The following is a 22642-nucleotide window of genomic DNA, read 5'->3' as shown; positions in this document are numbered from 1 at the left end:
CTAATTAGCATGACAGCCTGACAACTCCTGGCAAAATTGTTTTCAAAATAGTTAAGTGCTTTTTGTGTTTACTTCAGGTGACATAGATTTGGGTTTATGATATAAAACACACTGAGCTTTTAAATCCTCTCAGCTGCACAGATGCAGACTCTATTAATCCCAAACGAAAATGTGGTCTGACATTCATTAAATGCAGATGAGTTTCCTTTTTTAGTAAGCCCATTAACAGATGCCTAAATTTAGGAACACGTGCAATTACAGTAAGTGCAACATTCTGAATCTTTATATCTTCTTTCTTGCATGGTAACTCACTGTGCTGTGTCGTGGACAGGTCTCTGACCCTAAGCCCAGATGTGGAGCTTGATTTATTCTGTTCTCTTTACAGAGTGCTCTTTATATGCAGATTTTATCGACTGTACATCTGTACCCTTCAAGCTTGCCTTGCAAACCTTTCCATACTTGTTAGGAACTGAGGAATTCTAGTGCCTTGTATATTCCAGTATTCATTCAACTCTGATGACAGGAGAATGTAATGAACAAGTATTTTCATTATTTAGTAACTCTGCTGGGAGGAATTAGTTGAGTGCCAGCTGGGAAGAGGAGACAGGAGGAGGCTGGAAGTCAGCCTAGAATGGCTTCTTCTTTCCCCGTCTCCCTGCTGGTCTGGTCTTGGGAGTCCAGCTGGAGGATCCATGGGCTTGCTACTGCTGCTTCTCGTCTTCAAAATCCACTCTTCTCCTGTCTCTTGAAGAACCTCTGCTCACCCTTTCAGCTCTCTGGGAAGGGATGGGGAGAAGAAAGGGGCAGTATGGGATCTGGTCAGGAAGCTGGAGAAGAGTCTCAGGCAGGAACAATTATTATTTAAGCTGAGCCTAAACCATGGTAATTAAAAACATAGGGGGGAAAAAATCACCCCAAACCAAACAGAGCCAAAAAAAAAAAAGAAACAAACCCAACCAAACCCAACCAAAACCAACCGAAACAAATGAAAAATACACACCACAGCCCTCCTGCCCCCAAAACAAAAGCCCAAAAAACTAACAAAGTCTCCACGCAGTTTATTGCTTTATTGCCTGTGTGAGAGGTCCTCTTCCATCCAGAGGCAAAAATGGTGTGAATTTCAAGCAGAAATCTCTATACCTGTAATCCAGTGATCAGTATTTAATTGTGGCCTTACCCAAGAAGGTTTGATTCATCATATCTGACTCCAGTTTAAACCAAGGTATCTCACTCTAGTTAAAACTGAAGCAAATCTCTGAATTAAAAAAACAACACCCACCCCCCCCACCCCCACCCCCCCCCCAGTTTCAGATTTTCATTTTACATCCTTTTACAAATAAAAAATGGTTGTAAATGCAATAATGTGGTTGCATAATACCAGGCCTTCTGTAAGTGGTCTCTCATGTTTCCACTTATTTCTTTCACGGTAATAAGGAAGTGAGGAAAATCACTGTTAGAAATTCAGCTTTGTTACTGAGCATCAAGTAGAAGGAGTCTCAATTTCTGGCACCTGTCTTTGCTGAATGCAAACTGGTCTCTCATCTGTGAATTTCTGTTGCCTTCCTTTCTTACCTGGAATAAATACTCAGTGTAACCAACTTACCTAATGGCCAAGCAGGAGGTTATACACATGTAAGTCAATTGTTCAAGATCTTATGAAGTCACCAAAAGTCAGTGGAGTTTCTGTGTGAAGTTACTGAACACTTGGCTGTTCTGCAAAATGGGGGTTTAATTTGTGCATTCTTCTTTTTGTTTGTACAGTGCTCACTGTAATGAAATTTCACGGGAATTTTGAAAATATTGTCACAAATAATTTAAAAGGTGGCTGTTACATGTGATAACATGCTGTCTTTTTCATCCAAGACAGGAAACATGTCAGTGCCATAATTCTCAGAAAACTGCAGAGATCAGAAATGATGAGTTTAAATTGGTTTAGCATTTTCCTTGACTGTTTGATCTAATCAGCACTGCGGGGGGGGGGTGGGGGGTGGGGGGGTGGTATTTCTACTAACCAGAACCATGACCTGGGACCAGGCTGTCATGCTGCTTATCTGAAAAATTAGAGAGGTAATTGTGTCCACCTCCTTCCTCTCTTTCCATTGTGGGTACCACTACTATTTCATGGCACTTACACTGCAGTTTGTTATGTGTCACAACAGAAATAAAGTCACCAAATTAATTTTCAGGCAGTTTTTGGCAGATTATTACTGTGTTATTAGACTGTTATTCCAAAATTTTTTTCATGTTTGCCTGCAGGCGAAGTTTAAGTTAGTGCCTTAAGTACAGAATTATTTGAAATGAGAAAATAATTTTGCAGTTTAAAATGTATTTCCTGTGATGAAGACTACCTTAATCCTTTAGGTTATAGTCAATAAATAATCATTCCGACCACCCTTTATCTTGAAGGTCTGCAGTTAAGCAATTTAGTGTTGCTTCAAATGAATCTATGCTTTCTTCAAATCTGATTTCTAAGAGGAATGCAGAAGGGTATTGCTTTGGACAAGCTTAAAAGCGTGTTTTAGAAAGTCTGAAGATTTGGAATTTGTTACTCCTTAGTCTTCAATATCCTTATAGTGTGTTTTTTGAAAGCCAGCCTTTTACCCCTTTGAGAAGACAAGATTGGTCTCTGTCAAAATAGTGATGACAATGAATACAGAAAGCCTTAAAAGTGTGATAGTGGTACCTGTCGGAGAGCTCTATGTCTTCATCTGAGAGGGAATTGATTCTACTGGGAAATATATATTTCCTTAGATAGTCTCATTCCACTAAGTTAGAAGCTTTTACCCCAATTTTGGGTTATCCAGTCTTGTAGTAACTTTGTGTTAACTTTACCAGAATGATGCAGGGACCTGTCTAGCCTGATTCATATCCATGACACAGTTATGGCTAGAGGAGAATTTAATAGGCTGGTAGTGAGAACGTATCTAGTAGAAACAACAATGGCCAGGATTTATAGTGTTTTCAGATCAGAATAGGCTAGTTTGAGTGTGTACAGAAGAAATGTAGAGCCCTTACTAAGACCTTCTTCCTGTAAAGTGTTGTTTGCCTGCACCCACATAATATGATTTAGTGTTGGCTTGATGACATAATAAGAATTTCATTTTTCTCCTATACATTTTCTTACCCCTAGGAAATAACCACTGTAATAGAATTTGCTGGTTAATTAGCAGTTTGTAAATTTGGTGCTTGTAGTTCTGAGAGCCCTTTAACAAAGTTCTTAAGCAGTCTCAAACCCCTGAGGTTTCTCTTAAGAACCAAATTTTCCTGTTTCTTATGCTGCCCTCTAGTGCTGAGCACAGTTTGAGAGTCACCTTCAAAACTCTTTCTTCAGTGTAAAGTAACTTCTGTGCCACGACTTTCTGGGAACTGTTAGGTTATCAAAGTCTGCCAGGGCAGGAAACATCCATCTTCTCTACATGAATGTCTGTCCTTGTTGGGTGTCCATAATCACATATATAATATGTAGAACAGTCAGAATTTTGTCTAAGACAAACATCCAGTTGTCAAAACCCCAAAGCTGCCTTTGTTTGCAGACTGACATCTTCCCCAATCAACAGTCAAATGAAGTGAGGTTCAGGACACATGGCCCAGGTAAGTAGAAGGTCTTGCAGTATTCTGTACCAGTGACCTGCAGCCTTCTGGGACCAGTGGCTTCCCCTCCGTACCCTCCTTGGGAGGAGCATCTGGATCTCTTCCAATTGCAAGTGCCCTGATCCTGAGCAAAGTGCAGCCAAGTCTTAGATGACTCTTGAGCACAAATGAGCTGCCCTCTGACTTTTTCATGAGTTGGATTGTCACTGCAAGTCTCACATTCTATTGCTGCTCTGCCTGCATTACTTGAAATCCAAGTAGCCATAGCCAGGCTGTCCATGTGCTGTGCAAGAACCTGAGTTGTGGTCATTGGCTTTCAGTACGTACATGTTAGCATCCCCTTTTCAGTCTCTTGCAATATATTAACTCATTCCATTATTTCAGATCTGAGAAGACTTGATAATAAGAACTTCTTAATTCGAAATCAAAGATCTCATGGATCTTTCTATCACCAAACATCTGATATTTCTGATCAGAAGTCCTGGAAAGGAAACGACAAATCAGCGCATTAAGGAGAATGCGTGACGCAATGGACTTGATTCCTTCATGAGTGTGTATTTGACAAATAATTGACTCCCCATGGTCTTGTCTAGTGGAGAGTTAATAGGAAAATCTAGGTAATATGAGTGTAGGCAAGAATTCCGTGGAGACATGTAGCACCTCTACCCTGGGGAGCTGTTTTGGCTCCCTGTGTAGCGTTTGCGTGTGCTTGGTGTGAGTGTCGCCAAGGGAATACCCAGACAGATTTGTCTCAGGCTTCCTGAGGGCACAGGGTGCTGGGACGGCCCATTTGGCCAAAAATATAGGAGAAAAAAAATCCCACAGAGCACTTTAGTGTGGGAGTAAATCTGGGTAAAGATTCCAAATGCCTCTCTCTGGCTATTGGTTTATATCTACTTGTGTCATTCATACAGGGAAAATACAGTCTGATGTTTCTGTTTCTACAGCTTGCATGAGACTTCAGGGAGAGAAAGGGCTTCTGCTAAGCAGCAGAACCAGACTGAGTTTCCACCCTATTATGCAAAATAAGCATGGGATTATTTATCAGAAAAACAACAACAAAAAAATCAGATTTTTCCAAGAGACTCTGGTGGTTTTTTTTAATAAACAAAAGAAAATAAATGTTAATAGCATGCTAGTAGCTTACCAATGTTCATGTGTATTGGCTGCTTTAAAAGACCATAGAGATAACATATCAATTCATATTATACAAATTGTTTTTCAAGTTCTAAAAGATGTCAAAAATTTGTTGAGAGAGTTTTTGGCATTTCCTTCTGTATGTGGTGTCATATGCAGTTTAATCTTTAAAGTTTCATCTGACTGTTTGCTATTCATAGTGTTATCATGAATTCCTGACAGCTTGTCAGGAGAGGATCACCTTTTTTTGTTGTTGTTTTTCCCCATTCCCTGTCTGTCTGATGTGTCCAGTGTTTACACTAACTACAGAGCGTGATGGGATATGCAAAGTCTGGATATTAAGTTTAATCTTCTCAGGGTAGCTGCATGTTTTGTATGTAGTTTGATCAGATTTATTGTTTTTTTGCTAGTCTTTGTCATCTGTACAGACAGAGTCTGACAGGCTCTTTCAAGTCTCCCTGAGGAACCCTGGCAACTTCAGTATGACTTACTGAGCTGTAAGTAAGCAGTACTAGGAGAATTTAACCCACTTAGATATTTCATTTTTTTCTTAGGTGTACGTCTGCTAAAGTCATTTTTTCAGGAACAAAACTAGACTGACATGGGGAATTAACTTGAATATTCAGAACAGTAAAGTTCCCTTTACAGCACAGAACAATATTAATGTTGATACCTCATCAGCAGTGTTGTGATTTTTTGGGAGGTGAGAGAATATGTAAAATCACTTTTCTGAGAGAAGGTCTTCCACTGTTACTGTAACTTTCAATTTTTGCCTTCTGAGTATACTTTTCTCTATGGCTGATGCAGTGGTGCAACTTGGTGAACTGTTTCTCCCGTTGCTTGTCGGTGTTTCATCACACTGTACGTAATAGGAGGTGATGTTTTCATTTCAGAGGTTGATTCATCTGATACAGGATTTGTAACAGTGTCCTGGATGGGAGCAGCCTTCCAAGACAGGAACCATCAAACTACAATTTTTAAGGACTCTGATAAGGTCTTTGCATGATTTACAATAGATTTTGAAAGTGGGATCTTCTTGTGTGTATTTTGTTGTGAGACAAAGTTTAGGTAAATTTTCACACTTCTAAAAACTGTGACCCAATGCAAGTCTGGGATTTTTACCTGTCACACAGAATAGCCTCTGGCAAGAGGGTATAGGGGGTATGGATTGCCTAACAGATGAAGGGCACCTATAGAGGAAAAGGATAAAAGGATCCTTCCTTCCATGGAAAGCTGAAAGGTTATTGCCTGCAGGAAACAGAATATAGATTTTTTGAGTGCTGGGAGCCAGTCTCCCTCAGAGAGCTGAGGTTTGTTTTGTCTTTAATGATAGTCTACTTAGGTGCACATCATTAGTCCACCTTGTAGGGTAAGGCAGGGTTACTGCATCACCTCTAATCATGGTGTGCTCCTTCCTTTCTGGGCTGAGAAAAGCACTGGAGAACTCAGAAGGGCAAAGATCAAAGCCTTTCTGCCTACATCCTGGCATCATTTCCAACTCATTTCTCTTTTTGTGAGCAACCTATTACAGCTGAGTGTGTATAGTTTAGCACAGTTATTGATGCCTTCTGCATGTCTTTAGCTGACATAGGGGCATTTTTGCAGATAGGATATCTTTGCTGACTTTCTGTCCATGCCTTCTTGTTAGTGGCACGTAATGAAATCAGCAGATAAGGTTACACTGCAGATTTTGTAAAGCAGTTCTGTTTCCATGGAAGGCGTTTTCACAGTGGTAAAGCTTTGATATGAAACACTGCTGCTTTTGTGAATAGAGCTGCAGTCAAATGGGGCTAGAACCAAAATTAAACTTGCAGACCAGTAAAAACAAACAGCATATCTGATTCTGTCTCTACAACTATTTTTGCAGCCCTTTTCTGACTTGATCCTTTCTTTTAATGGCAAACCTGTTCATGGTAACCTTCCTTAGGAAGAATAGTCAAAATCTGAATGAAGCTAAAAAAAATATATTTCTTAATGAACTTCAGAGGCTTTTTTGGAGATTAAACCCAAATTCTTAATTAAATTATTGTGTTAGTTGGTAGTAAATCAAATACTTTCTTCAGTTGTACAACCAAGCAATAATCAAACAGACAACAAAATGCCCATCTCTTATTATTTTAGTAGCGTCTTGCGATTTAGTGTCTTTGACTAATTTTGTATAATGAAGGATAGAAAGAGAATTTCTGCCTTGGAGACTGGTCAGTGAGATCAGATGAAGCAATGGATTTATATTAAGATTAATTGCATAACTAGAAAACATGATCTAGAAAGTATGAACCAATGACACCCAGATGCTTTTGGAATACAAATTATGAGGTCTTTTGACTCAGGTAAATGTATGGCCACCTCTATGCTGATGCCATGAACAGACAGGCTTCTGAAAGGAGACTTCTTCAACCCAGGTGTACAGCCAGCTGACTCCTGTGTAATGTATTTCTGGCACTAATCAATTTAATGGCAAGATGTCAGTCTGCCAAGAGTTAACACCAAGCTCGTGTCTGTGTACAGTGCTTCACCTGGTGGGTAAAGTTAATGTGGGGAAAACCTCATGATAACATTTGCAGTAATGTGCTGCAGATAGCAAGATTCCTTCCCACAGGAAAAATGGAACTGATCTTTCCTTTTTAGAGCATATAAATGTGCCTACCTTTGTATTGCTTCAGGCAGTACTACTCATGGGTCACCTTTGAGCCTTTGCCTCCCCTGATCATTCAGCAATTGTAGAAGCAAGTGGTAAGAACTGGCTGTGAGACTTCAGGCCAAGATCTTCTTACAGAGACTAAGGCATCAAGTACACTTGTTGACCAGTCAAAAGGCAGCTGATGGTCTGATAATAATTATTTTTATTTCCTCTGAGAGACTGGCTGAATAAAGTTGCTTCACCCAAGGGTTTTCAGCCAAATAGAGGGAAGAAAGACTTTGTCATCAGAGATGTGTGCTTAATTCCATTGATTGGAATTGTAATTGAAAATTCTTGCTAATGCTTTTTTCCTGTAGAATAATGTATTGAAATAACATGTCTGCTTAGCATACAAAAAAGGACTGCATTTGGCAAGTGGTTGAGTAGAGCTTGTAAACTAACTTCACAGATATCTGTTGCTGGAAAATCTTACCCTTGCAGATACAAACTGGATTACCAACCACTTTTTCAATCAGAAAACAAGAAGAGACTCATAGATCACTTTAGGAAACACTCTTGCCCACAAAATCATTAGATAAAATTCAATAGAAGCCTGTGTGAGTGTGATTCTGTGAAGGTGGTTGTTTCTGAGATGGTTCTTCATACATGGAAAATTATCTTTGGCACTGCCTGTAGTTTAAAATGCATATGCATGCACTATTCTTATCGTGAGTCTTATTTTTACTCACGTGTCTTAATGCATTGGTGTGCTGTCTGCGTGTGAGGGGAACCTATAGCCTTGTGCCATAAGAGTAATAATAAATATAGAAGTTAAAACCATCAGGTAAAGTGTACTTGATTTAAAGAAATGCAGATTACTGTAACACACAACAGGTTGACCAAATACTTGCATAGTTTTCTTGATTAGCACAAATGTACATATTCTTGAAAAGTACTGAGCTACATTAACTTCTACTGGCCAGGGTCAGGAACACACCTGATCTGAATATCTCTTACAATGTGAAAAGAGTTTGTGAAATTCTTCATGCAAATTCAAGTTGGATTTGTGGAGATCACATAGTTACCGAACAACTACAACTAAGAGACACCTGAGACTTCCCATGTTGCTGTGATTTTTGGACTGATATTTAAAGGCTGTTCTGCCTTTCTCGAGTTATGACCCTCTAAAACAATCTGAATTTATCAAACTTCATAATTTCCATTGCAGAGTTGTATGTGAACACACAAACTCCACTCCCCCATTTATCTGTGTGGTAGCAGGGCCTGTCAGAATAGTTTCCTTCTTTGGCTGAGGGTTTAGCATGTCTTTCATCTTTGAAGAACTGTAGCCAGTTCCTGGATTCAGGCTGGGAGACGGTACTTTGACAAGTAAAGAAACATTACGTGCTTACAGAGGTTGGAACGTAACGCCGGGAAGAAGGTGTCATTAGTCTCCTGTCAGTATTGTCAGGGGGAAAAGGAGAACATCTTGAGCGAATCAAACAGCTTAATCTTCTCAATTTATGTTTCTGAGTTTTGGGTTCTTTTTAGTGAGAGATCAAAGGACGCTTCCTGGCGTTCTTTGGGAGTCAGGATTCTGATGGCATATGCTACTAGTACATAAGCTTGTCTTTAGGTTAGTTTCCATGAAGCTTGAGCCAGCTATCAGGCCTGTAGGTGACTGTTGGCACTGAGGAGGACTTTGGACACAGTTGAAGTTTCTCCCTATTGGACAAATTGGAAGACTTTGCAAAGATTCACTTTTATTTTCATAAATCTCTGTGCCATCAAACATTTATTGTTTGTGAGTACAGCTCTTCAGAGGGTTTTTTATTTGGTTGGTTAGTTGTTAATAGCTATGGTGCCAGTTGACAAAGAGTTAAAATTTCCAGAAAATGAAGGTGGTTTTCCTTTGTGAGGCTCTAATTTATGTTGACAAATAGGGGTCAAGTAAGGCAGTTGGTCTTTCTTTAGTGATGTAGTGTAAAGTGTTCACAGAGGCAAGGGGTTCTCTGGGTTAGGTTGTGTGGTCAGCTGCAGGTTGGAGGGTGGGATGGTGCTGTCACAGAGAGCCTCACAAGTCACCTTGAACAGATTTCTGAGCACTTAAACATTGAGAATGAATGCTGTGATTTCATTGTACTGGAGCTCTTCTTAAATTAACCTCTAGGTGTATTTTCTCCCCTCTCCTCTGTTTGTCATAGCAGCCAGAGATGTGGCCTTGTGGAATGAAAAACTTTTATTATGACACAGATATCACGAAGTGATGATCCCAGTAGCAATGTCGCACGCACCTAAATATGGACTGAAAATTCAAATAAGTTGGATTGGTAAACTGGTCCATAAAGTAACTGAATGACTGAAAATAGTTTGATATTTAAATATGGATGCCAAATTTAAAACAGATTTTTTCAATCTGTTAAATCTGTAGTTTCAAAGAACTTATTTTACACTTTGGACTTCGGCAACCATGTTGTGCATTCTATACAGTCTCTTCTCTGTCTTTGTTTTTCCCTTTCAAAACTTTCAGCTTTTTCTAGGTAATACAGGCCAAAATTAAATAGTTTAAATTAAAAAATAATTTAAATCGTTGTATATAAAAGCAAAATAACATTCTTGTCTGATAAGAATCCTTCTGAAATTTAATTCACTTAGATTTATCAGTCCTGGCCTTTAGTCAGATCGCGATGAAAAAGAATTGTCTCTGCATAACTTTATTTTGAATATTAAATTTCTAGCCTTAGGTGCTAATAGTTACACCACCACAAGAGATATGTGAGGGCATGTAAGGGGAAGACTTACAGGCTGCTGTAAGCTGGCAGCAAGTGCTGTCTGTGTGGTGCTCTCCCTAAAGTTATGCTTTTTAAAATAACGTGCCCTAGAGCCCGCGGAATGAAAATCTGAAGTTGTTTCGTTTTGTCTTTGTCTCTCGTAGAAGCTCCACCAAAACTGGAAGACAATCCTGCTGAGCCGTTCACCGACTCCTCTCTCTTTGCTCACTGGGGCCAGGATCTCAGTCCCGAGAACAGACGGATCGCACTGAAGCAATTCCAGTATTACGGATACAACGCGTACCTGAGCGACCGCCTGCCCCTGGACAGGGCCCTGCCTGACCTCCGGCCCAACGGGTGAGTGCCTGACTCCACCCTGGCACTGCAGGTGCTGAATTGTGGAGTCTGTTTTATAGAATCATAGAATCACCTGGGTTGGAAGGGACCTCCAAGACCATCAAGTCCAACCATTGATCCACTACTGCCTTGGTTACCAGACCATGGCACTAAGTGCCATATCCATTCTCATTTTAAAAACCTCCAGGGATAGAGGTTTCACCTGGAAGTGTTATGGTGTGCAGTCACATAGTAGGCAGGTTATGTAAGATGGTCAGAATGAGTAATTTCTATCAGATATATGAAGGCCGTAAGTTTCAAATGTCTTCTAGAACACCAGAGTGCCCAAAGTATTCATTGGGCTAAGTATTCAGTCCCACTAAGTATTCATTGAAATTTCTTCAAGATCCTTTGGAACCATAATCTCACCTACAATTTACATTAGATAACAAGTATTTTATTCCTAAAAGAAAGACCTTTTAATGTTAAATTTCAGTTTTATCAGAAAATCTGACTGACATAGGAAGAAAATAAGAACTGTTTTCTTTGAAAGCCCAGAACTGCCTGATTAAGACCAGTAGGCAGGTGAAACTATTGAGCTCTTGTGGTGAAATACACACTTGAGTCAGGCAGCATGGGCCAGCTGAGAGCCCACGGAGGCTCCTTCTCTGGGAAGTTCTCTGCTAGGAAGCAGGTGTGTCAGGCAGAGTGAGTGCATCCACTGTTATTCCACAGTGGCTTGGTGAGATGGGTGGGACCAGTGGAGTGAAAAACCTTCCCTTCAGGGCATTTGAGGTTTGTTCTGGTAGGACCATTGACAGAGACAGATGATACTCAACTTATTTTAAGCCTTGGTGATACATCTGATCCTTCGAATAAACAGCAGCTCTGGAGAAATGAGTGGAGGGAAAACTGGTTTTTTGCAGCTCATTAAAAAAATAAATCATTAAAATAAACACGCTGGGTACTTACCAAATCAAACATGTGATCTTATTCACTTATTTTAACCAAATATTTTAATTACTAAAGCAGTGAGCAGTGTGTGTTGCTGTACATTAAGTTGTTTGATTATAACGAAAATATATGACCACCATCCCAGGCAGCACTTCAGCAGTATCTACACTATATATTATTATATACTGCCTTTTAGAAATACTTCTTTTGCAGATTTGCAGAAATACTGACTTTAGGAAATCGAAGTCCATGCAATTATATCTGTGTTTTGGTTAAATTTGGTTAAATTTGATTGTCTGTAGGGACAATCTCTTTTTTAATCATAAACTAGAGGGAAAAGAAATCTTCTGTCACTAATAAGACATCAGTGATAGAAATGTTTCTGTTCCTATATCTCTTTTGAAATTACTCTTCTGAACGATTTAAATTGAATATTTTATAACTAGGGGTTTTAAAAATTAAAAAGACAGGGAAAATGAATGGTACTGTAACTGAAAGAAATAAATTAAGGTTGGGATTTTCAAAAAATCTCCAGTTAGAAATGAATCATGATCCTAATTTCTGTGAAATATTTGGTTCTTAGTTGACTGTCTGCCAGAAACATGTTAGACATCACAATATGTTTATGGACACATACATACAAAATAATGGCTGACACTGAAACGTAGTAAATTCTGATACTGAGGGAAATGAAGTGTGTTGTCAGGGAGTATGCAAACTATTTGCTGTATCTACAGCACCCTGTGGAGTACAGAGCTACAGGGTGTTCTGAAAGTCATGTTGCTGAAAAAAGAATCCTCGCTGCTGATAGGCAAATTCTCATTTTTGTGAGAGCCCATGCATGACTGTTGGGAGGGGGAAAAAAATCCCTACTCTGAGAGTATGGTTTCCATTGTAGTAATCAATTTTTAGGATTTGTAGCACCTGTTTTTAAGCCAATTGCACTCACTTCCCAAGTCTGTATAGATGTATTTAAATTATCCATGGGCAGATACCAGGCTCAAGCAGCACAGCATGAAAGCCAAGGACAGCTTGGTCTGAAGGGAACACACAGCAAGTGGTGTGGAGACTGAGTTAATCAACTCTGCTGGACCTTGGTCAGCTGTGGTATTCCTGTTCTGACTAGAAATGCAGGAAAGCACAGATATGACAGAGCCACCACAGTAGCTCTGTATGCACTTAGCCTTGGTCTAACCAAGCTCATTAGCCTGGATTTAGCAGTGGTTCTGCAAGAATCAGCGTGACATTGGAAACCTGGCAAAGGCTTGTGGGGGGGTAGCTAAAGGAGTGAAGTTCACATAGTTGTGTCTGGGCTCAACTGTGGTCTCATCTGTATTCATAACCTATTGTATGAAGTATAGGAATTTGGAAAGACAACAGAAATATATGTGTAACTGAAATCTAATGTAATTCATACATGCTTAGGCCCAGTTGAGACTAGGAGAATTAAGTGATCTGCCAAAAGTGTGTGGTGTTAATAGCCCCTTTTATATCATTGTGGTATGACTCAGCCTTGACCTTCTTTCTGCCTGCATTGCCCTGAGAATTCACATCAACATATCTTAGCACGGGAGCTCAGCGTTTCTTTACAAGGTTCTGCAGTGAGAAAGGCCACTCCATGTATGTAATGACCCCATATTATAGCACAGAGTATTTTCAGGGGCTAATATTATTAACATTTAATGCCATGACAAAACCAGAGAAGGGTTAGAGATTGCTGAGCCACAACACATATGGAGTAGAGGGCAAAAGTTCAGCCTTGCCCAGTCCTTCAATGTGGATGGCATGCAGAGCTAGGAGACCACATTTAGTAGTTAGGGCAGTGCACTCTGCCCAAGCCTCTGAACTCTGGCTTCTCTGGAAAAAGACAATCATCAGTCAGATGGAAACATCCAGCAGATTGCAATTGGGTCAGGCTGTGGCAGCTTTCACACCTTGCAGTGGGGCTTTCTCATGTTTTAGGTACTGCAGAGTGGTGTCTGACCCTGGGTACAACCATGAGCCTTGTGTCCAGTTCTGAATTTGATTACTTTTCACTGTCAGTATTTGTGCTGGCACAGGGGAGTCCCCAGCACAGTCCAAAGTAATCTCTTGTAATACTAACTGTAGTAAATAACTCCCCCAGATGCCTCAGCTTCCTGAAGTAATTGTTACATCCTGAAGTGAGCTTCAGTTTTGCGGTACCTAATAGGTAGTGCAAGCGTTATCATGGAGTATTGCTTGTAGTGCCTCTTCCAGGGCCTCCATTTATTGTGTGCTTCTGAAATTGGGTCCTCTGTTGTTTACCACCCTTATTTGCATCTGTTAGCCAGTAACATATCTACATCACAGACTAACAAATAACTTCTGGCTCTAATGAGCTTGGAAGCATTGAGGAAGGCAACATTGCCCTTGCTGTGTGCAGGAACAGGCTAATATTTCTGTGTTAGCTGTAATTCTGTTGTGCTCATTACTTTAAGTAGGGCAGGCACTACCCACAAAGCCTGTCGTGAGTGAAATGTGAATGAAATCAGCTCACACAGAACTCCATTATTAAAAGTTAGGTTGTTTAGGGATCCTAAAGCTGTCTACTAAACTCCTTTTGAGTGGATGCACTTAGGATTCTACTCTGTTGGCTTGTAAATTTTTGGCTGATCTAGCGTGCCAAAGCACACATGGGAGAGAGAGATAACATTCTTCTTTGCTTATGTGATGAGCGAGGGAGGGAGGGGTAGCAGAAAAGGAGGTGTGCAGCAGGACCCCAGCAGAGGAACTGTTTCAAAGAGTTTTGCTCCTGCATAGACTGTATGATACGAAGGAGCCTGACCAGTGTAACTGACTGAAAGAAAGCAAAGAAGCAAAAGACAGAAGCAAAGGCAGGAAGGGTGGAGGGGAAAAGCAGCTCCTAAAGCTCAGTTGTTTTTTCTTTGGAGATTGTCAAATACTATGGTATAGCATGTGGCTTGCAGCAGCTTTGCCCTTTTGCTGGTGGAGTCAGTGCTGTTTGGCTCCTAGACAAGTTCAGAGGAGAGGTCCTGTTTTATGTGCAGAGAAAGGCTTTTGCTATTTTATAAGTACTTCTTGTTTCAAACAGTTCACTAGTCCCAGATTGTATTACTTAGAGGCTCAATTTGGCAAGGGACCATGGTAAAAAGTAGGTTTCTGATAAGGTGGACACAAGCAGAGCAGGCAAGAGGTCCCTTGAATGCAGATGTGACTACAAGGGAGAAAAATCAAGCACTGACTGGTTGAAGAGAGTGATGTGGTTTAGGACAAAAGCTGTCCAAAATGACCATCAGGTGGTATATGCAATCTAGGATGTAGCATGCAAGACACCAGACTTCTATAAAGTTTTTCCTTTATTAAAACTGATATAAGAAAAACATGTGGTTTCAAATTGTAAGGTTCAGGCTTTGCATTTGCATGTTAGCTCTGCTTCTCCCTGTAAGCCAGCCCCTACATACTTGTGTTCCATAAATGTTTGCTTCCACGTGTCCCTGTGAAATAGTTCTGTTTTGCTGGGCTTACGTTAGTGATGGATATGAATCCATGTTCATTTCTGACCAAATGCTACTGGAGAAAGAGAGCATAAATAGTGTGTGTTGTATTTGATGTTTTAAAGGAGTTACTTAAAAAGAGCACAAACCCCTGTTACATTACCTATTGTATCGTTTTGCACAGAAATCCTAAAATTACAAAAGTGTTCAGCATTCTTGTTAAATACCTAGTGTTTAATTCTGTTATATTTCCTGCTTTCTTTTACTTACTCTTCACCTCTGATTCTTCTTTTTCTTGTCTCACCTTCACCTGCCTTCACACTGTCTCACAGCAGTAGTGTGTACTGCCTGACCAGCCCTCTGGGATTTTGATTTGAGCTTCAGTTTGTCCTGTCTGGATGTATCTCCTCAAATGGCTGCTCTAAAATTGTTTAATGTCATTGCCAGTGACACCAAATCTGCTGGAGTAATAGCCAAAGTTAATAATGACATACACTTTTACAGGAAAAAAAGCCCTTTTTATATGTTCTTCAATGCCAGCCTTCTTAGCATAGCTCAGTTAACACTTAAAATATTGATAATAGCAAAAGAAAAATGAAATATGATCACAAAATTAAATTATAAACATAAATCCATAAATAGTTGAGCTGCAGTTCTTACAAGACTCAGTTCTTTTGCCAGAGTTTTAGTGTTGTTTATTTCATTTATGCCAGAATGGGATTTTTTTTCCTCCCATACACGTTGAACTTCCATTTGACATTTTGGCTGTTGACAAAATGTTAACAGTTCTTGAAGAAAGTACAATTCTGTTTCTACTTGTGCTTCTCAGAAATTCTTATTCTATTGGAACTAAAGGTCCTTCCCGCATATGTTCTTAAAACAAGACTTTAAACCCAAATGTTTTGGTAATATGCTTATTGCATCTTGTGCTTTTTTAAAAAAAGTGGAATATAAGCTATAATTTAGTTATTAAAACAAAAAACATGTTCTTTTGCCATTGTTGGCTGTCATACCCATGTAACTCTTGGTGAAAGGTTCTCAAAGGTTGCAGAAAATAATTCTTGTTCATAATTTACGTACCTATTTGTAGAAGGTCTCATAGATAAGTAATTAGTACAGGAAATAATTCTTGTTTTGTTGTTCTTACTGCATAGCCATGCTAAACTAATTTGAGCGTGACCGGCTAAATTGTCCTATCACAACGCACATGTTCTAGAGGGATATAATTGTCTCGTGGACAAATGTTTGAAAGAAGATTTGTAATGTATGCTGTCCTCCATTTACCAGAGTTGTGCTTGAAATAGAATGCCAGGAGTTTCTCTGAATTTCTGGTAACCATGACAACTGCTACTTTAGTGTTATTAGCCTAATGTGATTGAGCGCAGTAGATTGCTAGCGGTAATTTTTTAGCTGCGTCGGACTGATACTCGTTATTGTCGTTCCAAATGGTATTTGGAATTAACGTTTTAAAATCAGCCATAATACTGAAATACACTCTATGACTTGTTTGGATTTGTTTGAGAGCCTCCCTGTGTGGAGGGGCAGGGAAGGGGTCTGGTCTGAGGCCCCTGGATGAGTCCGGGGCAGAGCTGTCACTGAAACTCGTACGTCGCTGGTTGCCACGCAACCGTTCAGTTCTCAGAGCCTAATGGATCTCAGATTTTGATCTGTACAATTTCCTCTCTTTTCCCCCCCTTCAGCATATTTTATACACATATACATGCACCCTTTCTCTGTAGCTTTTCTTTTGTTCATTCCTATAATTATGGAATTTTATTCCTCGTAAAACTTGACATAAAGAAGATGACAGACATGCTTGTGAAAATGCACAAGTGCTCTGCATTCTGTGAGTGATCTGGGCTGAGGTTAATTCTGATTTGTTTAAATAAAAAAAGAGTAGGTAATTTTTATTGTCATAATTTGATACGAAAAACAATGTAGACAGGAAAATGCATTTTTGAAAAACTACACACATATTGGAAAGTAAGTGAATTTGAGCTGGAAGTAAAGATGATGAATGAGTCTGAATGGAAAAAAAAAGGAAACATGAACTCAATTTAGGTATGTACCCTCCTTGAAAACAAGCCCATTTGAAAAGACTAAAGAAATTACACACAACAGGAGCCTAATTCTATTCTCTCGTGTCATATGCAGTTATCTTTTAAAGTATGGTGGTGCCAAAAGGGAGCCAAATGACATTTGCAGCTTTGCTCTTGTCTGCACAAGTTGCCAGCAATGGAAAATCTTGTCCAGTGTGGTATAAATTGAAAATATGTAAGATGTAAATGAAAGCAGGTAGGATAACCAATAGAAATAATTTCCTTTAAGTGGATGGAGGACACATCAGAAGCAGAAATTTTGTTTGAATATTTCAGTTTATGCATGGATTTATAGCATGGAAACAGTGTATTGAGGGCTGGTTTTGTCATCTGGAACATTTTTGGAATATAATTTGTCACTAATTTCTTGAATAGTGTATTTTACATATATCTCAACCTTAGATTAATTGATGGAGAAGAAAAAAAAACCACTAGTATTTAAGGAAACAACTTCTTTGACCTATTTTCAGTGAATTTTCATTGCCGCTCAATATATTTTCCAAAATCACTCTGTTGCTCTATATCTAATAGGTGCCATATTTGCTAAAGCTTCATTCTTATCTTCTATGTACACTGTTATGGCTGAGGGTAACAAATATTGCTGTGCCTAAGCTAGACAGCTAAAAGATATATTGGCTGTAACTTTGTTTGCTGGACCATTTCATATCTGCATTTTGGCTGCAAGCGAATCTCTAAAATAACAGGCTTTGTTGGTTCTTTACAGGGTAATACTGAAAATTATCTCAGCATATTTAAACCTGTTAACTAGTTCATAGTCTGTTTGAAGCCCAACTTTCAAAACTTGGATGAAATTTCAATTATGACATCAAACAAAACTGCGTTAGCTTTACAAAGGTGTGCAGGAGACTAGAATTCTGTTAGTGATTTTTTCATTGTACCCATGCAAATTTGTACACCTAACTGCCATATAAGTGATGCATTCACTAAGTTATAGTACCCAGTTTGGTATTTTTTCTGTCAGTGCACTTAAACCACGTGCCATGAACAAGTGTGTTCTTCAAGGACCTGGGTCTGTAATGGTCTTAACATCTTTCGGAAAAATGTCAGAGTTAGTATTTAAGAATTGTAATGTAATCATAAGTACAGGGGCCTCCCATCCAGTTTGACCTTTGATTTTGCTTGAGCAGGGGGTTGGACAGGATGGACAGAGGTCCTTTCCAACCTCACTCATCCTGTGATTCTCTGTTATTTCCCAATAAATTGCCCTGACACCTGACTTGCAGGCTCTGTGAAGGTGCCTTTATTCCTTCAGCCAAAGGGGCACTTTTAAAAAGGAAACAATAAATATTAGCTTGCAAAAGAAAGAGAAAAGCGATCAGAAGAGTTTCTATAGCATTATAATCTAGAAGATTGGACATAGCCATAAGGAGTGAAGTTTAGGGTTTAAAATGCATGACCATCCATTTGGAACAGGTGCTGCAATACAGGTCCTTCCTCCAAGGGATTTGCCCCAAACACAAGGCTGGAGAAATTTGCTTGGTCTCACTCCAACTTGCTGTACATTTAATTGCTCCACAGAAAGTGGAATGACCCTGAAAAGGGAGACTGAAAATAATCACACCAAGCTGGCAAGTAGTTAGTTCTCGGGGGAGATCAGAGAAGATTTATTTCATGTTCCTTCTGTCCTGGTTGAAGGTTTTAACTCCTGAACTACTGTCTAAAAGAGAAAACCAGTGCTGCCTTGCGCTAATTGTCTTCTGGAGGAAAAGGCAGCTCCCTCTGCCTCTTGTAGTGCTATATTTTCATAAAAAATGAAAATTTTTAATAAAAAAATAAGAACTCAGGTTTTTTTCTCTTGGAAAGTACCCGTACCTCTGATTACTTCAGAGGGCCCACAGTGTTTCATGGAGAAAGCTTCTCCTTCCTTGTCTTTCCTGCTTCTGAGCAGCTCTGTGCTTCACAGGTTACATATCACTCTGCTGAAAATTGCAATATTTAGATTTTTTTTTTAGGTTTCCTTTGTGAATTCTATTCATATGTCCTTCTTAGAAAATTTTGATTGCCTGCAAAACTCACCAAAACCGGTAGTGACTGCATCTGCTTTTAAAGGTCAGGAGTAGAAGATATCCAAACGTAAGCCTTTATGAGAATCTGATTTTCAAAAGTGGTGAAATTTTATGACAAGTCATCTTTAATGAATTAGTGCTCACTTTAAAGAAAAAAAAAAGGGTGGTCCTGGTGGTAATTGATTATAAATGATACAATGACACTTCCACAAGCTGTGGATACATTTGATCTACTGTCCAGTGGCAATCAAATAAAAACAAAGAAAAAAAGAAACCAAAAGTAACATGCTTTCAACTCTCTTGAAAGCTTTAAAAAAACCTTTTCAGTCTGATGCTTAAAGCTGAGAGTTCTCTTACCGGTGAATAGAGGATTAACATACTAGTAGAAATACAAACTCATTTTGGAAAGAAAGTTTTGATTCGTTATGCTGCCAAAAGGATCAAGCCACAAGTGGGGATCAGTAAATCCACACACCATTTTAATTGTTTCTCTCTTGTACTGATGCCATGGAACAAAAAGCTGTGAATCTCTGTGAAGAGATTTCATATTTGTTTCTGAAAGATGTATGAACCAGGTTATTAAAAAATAGAGTGTACACCTGTTAAGTAACTGTTGTTTCTTTCTCAAAGCTGTGATTTTTGTTTTACATGGTGACAGAGAGAAAAGTACCTAAAATATTAAATAGCTTCTTTAATGTGATTTCCATCAATTTCACACTAATGACTGAAATGAGAAAATTGGTGGAGCAGCTGAATTTTGAACATTATGTGTATCTCAGTGGGTTTGGCTGCCACGTGTCCTATGCACTGACTTTTTTCAGAACCTTTAAAAGCATGCATGTGAATTCGTTATCTTGATTGAACTTAAGTTTTGTACACCATCCAAGCCATGGAGCGGAATGCTTATGTGGTTCTTTTCTGTATTTATTGGCTGTACAAATTAAAATAAAAAGTAAAAAAATTCTATGCTTTCTCTTGGAACTGAAGAACAAATTTAGGTGAGAAATCATATTCCGGCATGATGCAAAAAATTCTAAGTCCATCCATGCTTTTTGTATGCTGAACACTGGCCTGCAGTAATGCTTTCAACAGCTTATAGGATTTCCTGGATGTAGTGAACCCTGGCATCTTGAGAGAAGATAGCCACTTCAGTGTTGTGGGGATGCAAAGAAGAGCATTAACATCAATCATTTTCATCTATGGTCTATCTGAAATGCTGCCTGTGTCAGTCTGTGGCCTAATTTCATCCTAGTAAATTGTTTCAGGTCTGCAAAAAAGGTGGAATTAATTGTTGTTCAGAAACATTGCATTAAACTACTAAACGTTTCAGAGAAAAGTAGCTAATTACTTTTACATAATTAACTTGTGACTTTGTTAAAAAAGCAAATATTTTGCTGACAGTTCAAAAAGGCAAAGTGGTAAAAGGTCTTCCTATTCATAAAATTACAAAATTTGAATCCTTTTTGAAGTGGAGAAGGTGGGGAAAAAACCAAACAGTAAAACACTAAGGAACTTTAAATTTGTTGGCAGCACATCTATACTGCTGCTTGCATAAGCAAGTTGGAATGTGGCTGAAATATCTATTTTTTTGAAAAAGGAGAGAAAAATCTACCAGATTATGAGAGTATTCCTCTTCCTGATTAAACTCCTTGACTGAGCTTATAGATAAGTTTTCCATTGTTGTACCTATTTTTCTGGTTATACCATCAATCTTAGCTTTTGTAGCAGGATGTTCTTTGGAGCTGTATCTTTTATATGTTATTCATAGAATGGCCTGACTTGGAAGGGACCTTAAAGATCATCTAGTTCAACCCCTCTGCCATGTGCAGGGACACCTTCCACTGGACCAGGTTGCTCAGAGCCCCATCCAGCCTGGCCTTGAACACTTCCAGGGATGGGGCATCCGCAACTTCTCTGGGCAACATTTTATTGCTTAATTGAGAAAGTATCTTCCAATTTTGACTGAGATAGATGGTAGATTTTGTAGCAAACATAATTGATGTGGCTGTTACAAAGATCCTTTTTAAAGTGAGGGGCTAACTTTGTTTGTTCCTGTCTGCACTGTCCAAAAAGACATTGTAAGTGACTGCTGTTGAAAACTGCCTTCAAACAGAGAGTTCACACCTGGTTTGCGGCACTGTGGGCCTTGGGAGGAAAGATGAGCTCACACAAGGCCTTGGTTTGTGCAGACAGATTCAGGAGATTGTTTCCAGGGTTTCCTTTTTTACATAGTGATTCATCTGGTTCTTGCCTGTATGTGCTCTGAACAAGCACGAGGGCCCTGTGATCCATGCCTTCGAAAGCTCTCTTAGTGTTCTTATGACAGGGGATGGATTCCTCTGAAACAGTTTGTGTTTGCGTGGTGACTTCCAGCAGCTTACATCTTTTCTTTAACCTTTTTCTTCAGGTGCAGAAACCTTACATTTCCTGACAGTCTTCCTGAGGTCAGCATTGTGTTCATATTTGTTAATGAAGCTCTCTCAGTGATCCTGCGCTCCATCCACTCAGCCATTGACCGGACCCCTGCTCACCTGCTCAAGGAGATCATTTTAGTTGATGATAACAGTAATAACGGTAAGAGGTTTTGCTTCTTCTCCCTCCCCACCCCAATGTTGGAACATACAATGGATAACCCACTGGCATTTCAGTTGTTAGCAGTGTGTTTTCTCCCTCCTTCATCCCACAGTCTTGCTGGGATGTCTTCAAATATGCTCGAGTGGGGCGTGTTAAAAAGTGTGTACAAAGATAAAGTAACTATATGCTTATGGTGTCTGGTAGGCAGAATTTTCAATTTAACAGTAGATTAAAGACCCAAGACCTGAGCAGTTTTACTCCTAGTGCTTCAGTGTCCTCAAGATCATCTGGTTTCTGTGCTTTTCCTGTTTCTGGTGTATGATTTCATGTGTGTACTCACTTTCTCTTTTGTATAAAACATCTTTCTGTGTTTCTTAGACTTTAGATTTTCAGTTCTTTTTTCCTCATTAGCAGCACTTACCTTGCTGCTTTTCTACTGTCTGTACTGAGGTTTTGCTGTCCATGATCAGAAGGATTGCAGTGCCCATGTCTGATGGTTTGGTACTTGCTTGTCAGTGAGACCATGCTGGGCACTATTTACTAGTCTTATTTTCTGGCAACTTTAGTGATGAAATTTTAATAAGCACAGGATGCTGAACTTAAAGAAAAATTCTGCTGTGCTGGGAGGTTAATTTTAAACTCCTAAAACACAAGGAGAATCTGAATTTATCCCTTTGAATGAAAATGCTGAACAAAGGGCTTCTCTTATCCTTGCCATCATTACTGCTGCTATCTAGCTATATCCCTGTAGCTAGATCCTGTGACTTGCTGCTGATATAAATGTATCTCAGATTTGTACAAGGAAACTTATTGGGAAAAAGTTAAATAAATTCCCCGCCCCAGGCTATGCACATCATCATCTCCTCTTCTGCTGACTATCAGTGAAGGAAAAAGTATAATCCTGACTCTTTAAAGTGCACACAAAACTCCACAACTTTGTGTAGACTTATGCCAAATCTAATTCCAGTGAACATCAGTCCCAGTGAACAATACTATGTTTAGAGTTACCTAAGGCTGACTGAGCTTTTCGTGAGACACCTGCTCATACAACACTGTG

General features: G+C 39.3%; 1 protein-coding gene across 3 annotated transcripts in view; it reads left to right on the top strand.

Annotated features, from left to right (window-relative positions):
* GALNT18 (polypeptide N-acetylgalactosaminyltransferase 18) overlaps window positions 1-22642 on the top strand; it is a 228942-nt gene that overhangs the window by 96511 nt on the left and 109789 nt on the right. For all 3 annotated transcript variants that reach the window (XM_027736816.2, XM_027736824.2, XM_027736806.2), the window contains 2 exons: window positions 10284-10476; window positions 21419-21585. In XM_027736816.2, coding sequence (XP_027592617.1) covers window positions 10284-10476; window positions 21419-21585 — 360 coding nt within the window. The remainder of the gene's footprint in view (window positions 1-10283; window positions 10477-21418; window positions 21586-22642) is intronic.

The sequence above is a fragment of the Pipra filicauda genome, unplaced genomic scaffold (assembly GCF_003945595.2).
Source record: "Pipra filicauda isolate LSUMZ 115617 unplaced genomic scaffold, ASM394559v2 scaffold26_size5592650_pilon, whole genome shotgun sequence".
Lineage (NCBI taxonomy): Eukaryota > Metazoa > Chordata > Aves > Passeriformes > Pipridae > Pipra > Pipra filicauda.
This window is presented reverse-complemented; position numbering and strand designations above follow the sequence as displayed.